Source organism: Anoplopoma fimbria, chromosome 18, assembly GCF_027596085.1.
Source record: "Anoplopoma fimbria isolate UVic2021 breed Golden Eagle Sablefish chromosome 18, Afim_UVic_2022, whole genome shotgun sequence".
Lineage (NCBI taxonomy): Eukaryota > Metazoa > Chordata > Actinopteri > Perciformes > Anoplopomatidae > Anoplopoma > Anoplopoma fimbria.
Genome location: NC_072466.1, coordinates 652,543 through 662,921, shown reverse-complemented (window position 1 = coordinate 662,921; position 10,379 = coordinate 652,543). Strand labels below are relative to the sequence as shown.

The 10,379-nt window shown below is 40.0% G+C and overlaps 1 protein-coding gene across 1 annotated transcript in view; it reads left to right on the top strand.

Moving 5' to 3' along the window:
- LOC129107527 (palmitoyltransferase ZDHHC14-like) overlaps positions 1-8,789 on the top strand; it is an 11,548-nt gene extending 2,759 nt beyond the window's left edge. The window contains exons 3-9 of the mRNA XM_054619029.1: positions 982-1,125; positions 1,457-1,594; positions 3,889-3,937; positions 5,156-5,258; positions 5,441-5,550; positions 7,177-7,282; positions 7,918-8,789. Coding sequence (XP_054475004.1) covers positions 982-1,125; positions 1,457-1,594; positions 3,889-3,937; positions 5,156-5,258; positions 5,441-5,550; positions 7,177-7,282; positions 7,918-8,352 — 1,085 coding nt within the window. The 3' untranslated portion in view covers positions 8,353-8,789. The remainder of the gene's footprint in view (positions 1-981; positions 1,126-1,456; positions 1,595-3,888; positions 3,938-5,155; positions 5,259-5,440; positions 5,551-7,176; positions 7,283-7,917) is intronic.
- The last annotated feature ends 1,590 nt before the right edge of the window (positions 8,790-10,379 follow it).

Sequence of the window (10,379 nt, the reverse complement as noted above, 5' to 3'; positions counted from 1 at the left end):
ATCTCGTTGAATCTGTGGAGGTTTTCATTTTCATCAGAGGAAAGAAACTGTAAATCCTCTGCAGAAGAATCTGCTCACTGAAGATACTGCGTCATGACAGGAAGCTACTTGTGTCTGTGTGTCTTCAGACCTCCGTCAGAAACCAGTTGTTTCCACAGAAACTCAACGTCACTGTCGCAGCTCTCTGATCTATTTTTGGAAACCTCTTATTGTTATTATTATTTTATTTATTTATTTATTCATTTTTCACGCTGGATCCAGAGTCTGTGAGCTGTCAATCACAGCAGAGCAGCAGCTTTGGAGAACGACCAAATATGGAGAGAAGAAGAAGAAGCTCAGCGTCTGAGAGGACGGACAGAAATAGACTCTTTTACTGTTTTCTTTTATTTGATCAGGAATTTATTCTGTGACGCACAGCCTGAAACAACAGCCTCACTTCCTGTCTGACAAACAAAACTAAAGTCAGACATGAAAGTGTTTCTGAAGGCAATGAGGTCTTACTGAACCGGCAAACCAGGAACACCAGACTTATAATGACCCCAAAGAATCATAAGAGGACTTCAAAGAGAAAGAAAACAACAACAAAGAGACAAAATAAACAACAGAGAGAAAGACAACAACTACAGAAAGATGCAGAACAACTAAAAAGAGACACAAAACAACAACAAAAGAGACGTAACATCACTAAAGAGAGATGCAAAACGTCTACAAAGACACGGAAAAAGGACTCCAAAGATACAAAACAACTACAAAACAATGTAAAACAACTTTAAAGAGACATATAACATAACTACGTAAAATGACTACAAAGAGATGCAAAAAATACTTCAAAGAGAAACACAACCTTTATGGTTTGTAATATAAACTACTGTTGCATAATACAGTTTTTAAAGGGTAACATTTTATGTAGAGATTGATGCATTTCACTGGAATCTCTTTGTGTGTTTATTTATTTGTTTGTTTGTGTTTTTGTGTCTGCAGACTCGGCCGGCTGCTCCAGACCTCCTCCTCGTACCAGAGAGGTCCTGATCAACGGACAGACGGTCAAACTGAAATACTGCTTCACCTGCAAGATGTTCAGACCGCCGCGAGCGTCTCACTGCAGCCTGTGTGACAACTGTGTGGGTCAGTACACACATGACTACTGTGGTACAGGTACTGAGTACACAGTCCAGGTACTGGTACACTCACATGGAGTATGTATGTGTTCAGGTACTGAGTACACAGTCCAGGTACTGGTACACTCACATGGAGTATGTATGTGTTCCATGTTCTTATATTTATGTGTTTATTTGAGGTTTTTGACTTTTACTTGTCGTGGAGTATTTCCACAGTGTGGTATTAGTACTTTTACTGCAGTAAATGTACATCATTAAGAGATGACGTTGAAGGTGTTTTTAAACATTATATTACTTTTAGTTTTTTACTAAAATACTTTATTGTTTGTTCCGGTCAGAGCGCTTCGACCATCACTGTCCGTGGGTCGGGAACTGCGTCGGACGGAGGAACTATCGCTTCTTCTACCTGTTCATCCTCTCTCTGTCCTTCCTCACCATCTTCATCTTCAGCTTCGTCATCACACACGTCATCATCAGTGAGTAACACACACACACACACACACACACACACACACACACACACACACACACACACACACACACACACACACACACACACACACACACACACACACACACACACACACACACACACACACACACACACACACACACACACACACACACACACACACACACACACGTACATTTGCCCGGCAGCTTTAGTTACTTTACAAATTAAGATTTTTACACAAAACATGAAAAGTTTATAAAATATTTTGTAATAAATAAACTGGTAAATAAACACATTATACAAGTACAGCTAAAATGATACATTGATTAATCGATTAGTTACTTGACAAAAACAATATTTAGATGGTTTAGGTTATTTTTCATGCAAATCATTTTTGTCTGAATTTTCTTTCAATTATTTTAATTTATTAAAAAAAAAGTACAAATAACTATTAATTGAATAAATTCAACTTAAAAAGAGAAAAGCAGAAAATCCCAACAAACCTGAAACAAAATTATTACATTTTTGTCAAAACATTAACTTTTTAACAGCACTTTCAAATCATTTCAAGAAATCAGTTAAAATGCATTATAATATATAATAATGCATAATGAATAAATAACAATAAAAAACGATAATAAGTAAACAGATACGACATGTTGGAAATAAAACAGCGTGCACTCATCAATGAAATCCTTTTCTTAAGAGAAGTTTAAGATTTTAAAGATGTCACTGATTCTGAATCCTCAGATATATGATCTAATAAATAATAATAAATAATAAATAATAATAAATAGACTTGTGCTCGTGTTTCTGTGTTATTGACGATCCATGGATCCCACTAAGCCCCGCCCCCTGCCCTGTGATTGACAGGCTGCCAGAGGGAGGCTGAGGCGGTTTCCTGTCATTGATGGACGGATTGATTGGTTGGTTGATTGGTTGATCAGTTTAAACTGACTCTGCTGCATCAGACTGTTGACAAACAGAAGTCTGGTTCCTGTGAGAACAGAGACGTGGTTCTTTACCTCAAACAGCTTTATGAAAGAAAACCTTATTAACGAGAAACAACTGTGATTTAATGTTTCACCAAACCCAACAGACCCACATGAACCCCAGAGACCCCCTGAAACCCCCCACAAACCCCTTAGACCCAAATGACCCACATGAACCCAACAAACCCCACAAACCACATAAAATCCCCAAGAACCCCCATTAACCCCACAAAGGCACAGACCTACACAAACCAATTTAACCCCCTTCAAACCCCAACAACCACATAAAACCCCACAGATCCCACAAACCTCAACACACCCACCAAACCCCTTAATAACCCACCAACCTAATACAACTACCAAACTCCATAAACCCCACCAACCCTTCAAACCCACATAACACCACAACAACCCTTCAAACCCACTGAAAACCCAATAAACCCTCATTAACCCCACCACCCAACAATGGGATGGATTGATTCCCTGCCTCCCCCCCGTTCATGCGTCATTGATCAAATTCCGTGTGTTCCAGGCTGCTGATGTTGTTTTCCCAACAAACAGGAAGCTGGAGGCTTCAAACCAACGACCAGCTGACTGTCTGACATGAACCCGAGTCTGTTTTCACTTTTTAGCAGCTGAGCTATAAAAAAGATCCAGAGAGTGACTTTAATCCAGCATCAGTCCAGCTCATTACTGCTGTTTACTCTCAAGTACAACTTAGAGGTACTTGTACTTTACTTAAGTATTTCCATTTATACTTCTACTACATCTCAAATAATAACATTGTTTCACGTCACTACATTTATCTAACAGCTTTAGTCACTTTACAGATTCGGATTAATAAAATAATCACCTCACGCATAATGCTGTATTATTAAAGATTAAACCATCAGAAGTATATTAACTCATTAAAATGAGCACATTAATGCATCAATAATTATAATACAATAATGTAATATACGCAAAATGAGAAATGAGAAGTAAAAAATACCTCAAATAGGTTCTTAAGTACACTACTTGAGTAAATGTACTGTAATAATATGAGACAAAAAAAGATAAAAAGACATAAATATATAAAATGTAAAAACTAATAATACAATTATGAAAACAATGTAATAAAACATAGATATCTGTATTTAAATGTTGGGCTGTTTTGTTTGATACATATATATATATATATATCAAACAGAGGTACTATGTATATGTATATGTATGTATATATATATATATATATATATATATATATATATATATATATATATATATATATATATATGTTTTGTTGAAAAGCTGAATAACCTGATTTCACATTCTGTCTCTGCAGGATCGAACCGGACCGGTTTCCTGAGCGCGCTCAAAGACAGTCCGGCCAGATATCCTTTACCTGCTAGGGTCCGTCTGGAGCTTTCCTCCAGAAAACACATTACATGACATTTACATTACATTACATTACATTACATTACAGTCTGAAGTGAAGTGTGTTCAACATAGGTATTCAAGAGAACTACTAGTCACCAGAAGTCATCAGTACATTACAGTCTGAAGAGAAGTGTATTCAATCATAGTACTTCATCAGAGAACTTTATCAGGTAGTCACCAGAAGTCATCAGTGCATCTCCTTTCTTAATCAAGTATCTTTATCAGGTAGTAAAGCATAAACCAGACTCTGCAAGGTCAAGTATTCCTCCAGTGAGGGGTCAGGACAAATTACCGGGTGGATCGGCTGCAACCTCTGAACAATAATTCACCCCGAGGCAAGAGAGGAGTGGTGGGGGGTGTAGGGCTTCATGGCCTGGAGATAGGAAGGAGCTGTTCCTCTCACTGCCCTGTAGGCACCAGAGTCTGTAACTGGATGCTCCTACAGGGAGCCAGTGTAGAGAACGGAGAAGGGAAGTTGTGTGGGAGAACTTGGGTCATTGAACACCAGACGAGCTGCAGCTTTCTGGACGAGCTCCAGAGGTGTGATGGCCGACGCCGGGGCTCAAGTAGTGAGTTGCAGTCATCGGCCGCATGTCAATACGACCCATAATGCATTGCCAAGGTCACACGCTCCAAGGGGGGGCAGATTTACGTACTCAGCTCCTCTTTCTTCTGTTTCTAGTGTTTTCTATTTGTTTCTGCTTCGGTCCAGCTGCAGTCTAACCAGATGTAAATGTTATTATTCAAATATGAATATGTGTTTTTAAACTTTGAACCAGCACGATCTGGGAAAATGAAGTCTCCATTATGGCACAAAAAGAAGAGGATAGCGCTCCTGTTTTAGCCGGAAGCTATCGGTAGCTAACCCAGCAACCAAAGAGTATTAATGGAAGTTGTTGTTGGTAAAGATTCCCGGTAGAGGAGATGGTGGACGGTGGAAAAGAAGCAAATGTAGTCCGTCTAGTGTTGTTTGTAGTTTTTAGGCTCTGAGGATAACAGATAGCGATCCGGTCGTCTTTGCGACAACGGCAACAACATAAAACAATTTTGAAAAACTCCAGGAACTCCTCCTGAGGTTCCTCAGGTCTGAGGAACCTCAGGAGGATCCGAAGCTTTGTCTGTGGAATAAATAAGAACTAAATCTGAAGTCGGTCCTTGACTCTGTTCTGCACCGTCCTGGAGGTGGTGGTGTGTTTCTTCTCCGTCTGGTCCATTGTGGGTCTGTCCGGGTTCCACACTTACCTGATCAGCTCCAACCAGACCACCAATGAGGACGTGAGTTTACAAATCAGAGGTCCGAGGACCACCAGGGGGTCCTGAGAGGCTGCCAGGAGGACCAGGAATATCTCTGATCTATCATTTACTAGAAGAAGAATACCTGGTCGTGATATTTATTGGATATTAACTGAACCAACATTCTGTGTTTCTGTCCTGGTCTTCTCCTGGTCCTGATCCAGATTAAAGGGTCCTGGTCCACCAAGCGAGGGAAGGACAACTACAACCCCTACAGCTACGGAAACATCCTGACCAACTGCTGTGCTGCTCTGTGTGGACCTCTGCCCCCCAGGTCGGCAACACAACACAGGACGAAAGACAAGATGAAAGACTGGACTAAACACAGTAAACACAGGACTAAAGACTGTAAACACAGGACTAAACACAGTAAACACAGGACTAAAGACTGTAAACACAGTAAACACAGGACTAACACCTGGACTAAACACAGGACTAAAGACTGGACTAAAGACAGTAAACACAGGACTAAAGACAGGACTAAAGACTGGACTAAAGACTGGACTAAACACAGTAAACACAGGACTAAAGACTGGACTAAAGACTGGACTAAAGACTGGACTAAAGTCAGGACTAAACACAGTAAACACAGGACTAAAACCTGGACTAAACACAGTAAACACAGGACTAAAACCTGGACTAAACACAGGACTAAAGACTGGACTAAAGACAGTAAACACAGGACTAAAGACTGGACTAAAGACTGGACTAAAGACAGGACTAAACACAGTAAACACAGGACTAAAACCTGGACTAAACACAGGACTAAAGACTGGACTAAAGACAGTAAACACAGGACTAAAGACTGGACTAAAGACAGTAAACACAGGACTAAAGACTGGACTAAACACAGGACTAAAGACAGGACTAAAGACTGGATATAGTTTGTTGCTTTCCAGCAAGGTTATTTCTTCCTCCACCTCTTCCTCACAGCATCCTTGGGCTTTCTGTGTTTAACGAGGACAGTTTTCAGTTGAGACCTTCCTCGCAGTAATTAAACTCCTCCTCTTCTTCCTCCTCCTCCTCCTCCTCCTCCTCCTCCTCAGAGATTAGTTTCTCTCCCCTCAGCTGTTCACTCTTTCTCCTTTGCTGATGACAAACTGAGATACATAATAAATCACCAAAACAATGAAAGTCAGAGTTATTGATCGCTGCATTGTTTCATAGTTCAGCCTCCATGTCTGGAAATATTCAACCTTCCTGTTAAACTCTGTGTTGATCCTGAGACACATTCTATTGTTTTCTCAAAGCAGCTGATTCAAACTTAAGTAAAAATTGAATGAGGTTCTGGATAATGTTTCTATGCATTGTTGGACCGCTGAATATTCCTCCATATGTGACAGTGTGACATCATGTTCATGTTCAGTATTCAGGCTATTCAAGCTCGTTCTAGGATGCTTTTATTGTGAAACTCTTGACTCTAAAACAGGAAGCTGTTCCTGTTTAAATCTGAGCTTTAGCTTTCTTCTCTTCTTGTTCATCTGTTGCTCAGAGGATCTTTGTCTCTTTCAGTTGAACCATTGAACAGCATTTTGTTCTCCATCTACTAAACTAAAGCTAGGCTAGCTGTTTACCCCTGATTCCAGTCTTTATGCTAAGCTAAGCTAATCACTTCCCTTCTCCAGAACTGAAGTGAGGACACACACATGAGACTGAAACATTTTACTTTCAGAAGAAAACACAATAAGTGTATCTTCCTAAATTGTCGAGCTCTTCTTTTCATGCATAGAACTAAGTTATATTAGTAACTAGTTGTTTTTATGTCTCAATACTTTTTAATGTATTCTGTGTTTATTAAGTACTTTACTCATATATTATATATTTATCAAAACACGGTGTCAGTTTGAATCTGAATGAAACTGAATAACTGAGACACAGTTGTTTTCTGTCTGTGTCCCAGTTTGATTGACAGGAGAGGTCTGATCCAGTCCGACACACCGCAGACCGTCTCCCAGTCCAACCAGTCCAACCAGTCCAACGGGACCAGCCAGCACCACAGTCACATGGTAGGTGGAGGATGACAAACACAGACTAAACACAGGACTAAACACAAGACTAAACACAGGACTAAACACGTGACTAAACACGTGACTAAACACAGGACTAAACACAAGACTAAACACAGGACTGTTTTTATGTGACTTATATATAAATCAGACTAAACACGTGACTAAACACGTGACTAAACACAGGACTAAACACAGGACTCTAATCAACGTTCAACAGAAAGATTCTGACTAAACAAAGACTAAATACGTGACTAAACACAGGACTAAACACGTGACTAAACACAAGACTAAACACAGGACTAAACACAAGACTAAACACGTGACTAAACACAGGACTAAACACAGGACTAAACACAGGACTAAACACAGGACTAAACACAGGACTAAACACATGACTAAACACAGGACTAAACACAAGACTAAACACAGGACTAAACACGTGAGTAAACACAGGACTAAACTCGAGAGGTTTTTTGTTGCTTTCCAGCACGGTTATTTCTTCCTCCTCTTCCTCCCAGCATCGTTGGGCTCTCTGTGTTTAAGGACAGTTTTCCGCTGAAGGAGACCACATAGGGCGGAGCCTCTGGTGACCTCTGTCTCTGCTGTGACCTTCTCTCTGGTTGTCTCCTCAGTGTGATCAGGATCAGTGCCTCCAGAGCACCAAGTCCGTCCTGCAGGCGGCCGCCCCCCTGCTCCACAGCGCCCCCGTGGTGCTGGCCCCTCTGCCGGTGAAGACCACGTCCCTGGGGGGGCCCTGTGCCTACCTGGCCCCCTCCCAGCCCTCGCTGCCGTCCTGCGGGGGGGACGTCCTGACCCTGAGGGACGCCGCTGCCGACTCCCACTGCCACCACCACCTCCACCATCACCACCACCACCACCGCCGACACTTCGTGAGCCCGGAGGAGACGCCCTGCTCCACGCCGCTGGGCGCCCTGCCATGCCCCGCCCACCTGCACCTGCACCCACACCTACAGGGCCCCGCCCCCCCCGCCCTGTACGACCCCGCCAGCCAGGACGCTCTGCACGAGGACTCGGTCAGAGGGCTGGTCAAACTCAGCTCCGTGTGAACCAAACATCTCTTTACTTTAACGGGTTTGACCTCCGACCTTCAGCTCCTCTTCCTGTCTTCATCAGATTCTCAGATTCAGTGGAAAAACGTCTCTGTTGTCGTAAAGTGTTTCCTGTCTGAGGTTTGAAGCAGAAACAGACTTTGTGAATAAATGAAGACGGAACATGAAACGTCTTCTTTCTACCGATCACACGCTGCAAACATGTCGTGGAGTAAAAAAAACAACGTTTCTCTCTGAAATGTTGTCGAGGAAACGTAGAACAAGAGAAGCAGAATAACATTTGACAAACATTACGTTTTTTGAAACCTCTCTGGAGTCCAGCTTCATTTTCATTAATATTTTCCAACTTTCTCTGCTTTCTTTATTGTCTTTTTAAAAGGTCACCTCGCTGGTCTGATTCCACTTTTGTCAAAGCTGCTTTTTTGCCCAAAAATGCACAAATCTTGAACTATAATTTTTCTAATTTCATTTAAATAAACGTTTACTCAACATTTTTGATTTTGACGAAGACACAAATTTGTTTTACATTTAAAACCGTTAAACTATCTAATTCTTAAAAAAAACATCCTAAAATTAAAATTCATGTTGAAGTCGCAAAAAGTCAAATTGACTTCTGTATTTAGATGTTAGCTCGTTAGATTATCATTTAAATGACTCTAGATGAGCTAAACGGTCATGTCGTGGTACAAAATCAATAATCATGTTTAAAAAATCCTATTTATATATATTATAAAGCAGCTCAAGGTTATAGGAAAAATTGTTTCACTAATTAAAAACAAATCATACCGTTTATTTACATTATACTGACACGCCTGTAAAAATCTTATATTACATTTTTTTAACATAAATAAGTCTCTCAATGAAATAAATAAATAAAACGAGCTGAACTCCAGAAGGTTTTTTAAACAGAAAGATGTCCAGATAATAAACACAGAAACAAACACTGTAAAGGTGAAGAAATCAGCTGTTTGTTTCTTTTATTTTGAAGGCGTGTTCTGGACTCTTTACCTCTACAGGATCCTCCTCTCTGTTTCTGACCCTCTGATGAAGTCCAATTCTGTTTCCTGCTAAAAAAACAAAACAAACATTTGACCCAGAATAAGCTGCTCTGCACCGACCTCCTTTATTTTACAAATCAATGTGTGGATGTGAAGCTCATCAGTGTTTATGATGAATAAAGAGAACGGACTCTGTTATTCACAGAGGAGACAAGTGACCCGACGAGAAGCTTCAGGTTTTCATTTAAAGGAAAAGAACAGGAAGCAGGACTGAGTTTTCTATAAAAAAACAGAAAACATCTGCAGAGACGAGTTCATGAGTTTGTGTTGGACGAAGCATCATCACTGCCAGATGTTCAGCTGGAGTTCACATCTGTAAAGAACCTCACAGATCATTTTAATGGAATCACCTCCATCAGTGAAGTAAATCCACTCAAACTGTTCTGGTGAACTTTGACCTGTGAGTTTGTGGTTCAGCTGTTTGTCAACATCAGAGAGTTTTTATCTGATAAACATCTTTAAAAAATGAACAGAAGCTTTTAAAGAGTCTCACGTTTAACAGCTGTGAGATAAAAACAATAAATGCCTTATTTTATTTATGAAATGTAAAATCTGACAATAATCACTGATCTGTTGGTTTTTAGACTCGCTGCTCCGGATTTGATCTTTTTTTTTACTGCTGACCTGAACGCTGCTTTATGGAAGCCCAATTCAGACAATAAAAGAAAGAATAAGTTTATAAAAGTCATGATAATTACAAACTTCCTCAAAATAATGACGTAGTAACTCAAAATAGTGAATTAGAATCTCAAAATAATGAGTTTGTATCTCAAAATATTTAGTAAATATCTCGAAATAATGACTTAGTTCCTTAAAGTAATGACCTAGATTCATGAAACAATTATTTAGTATCTCAAAATAATAACTTAATATCTCAAAATAATAACTTTTTATCTCAACACAATGAAGTATCTCATTATTTTTGCAGTACAGATTCAATATTTCCAGAGATGCGAGTCGTTATTG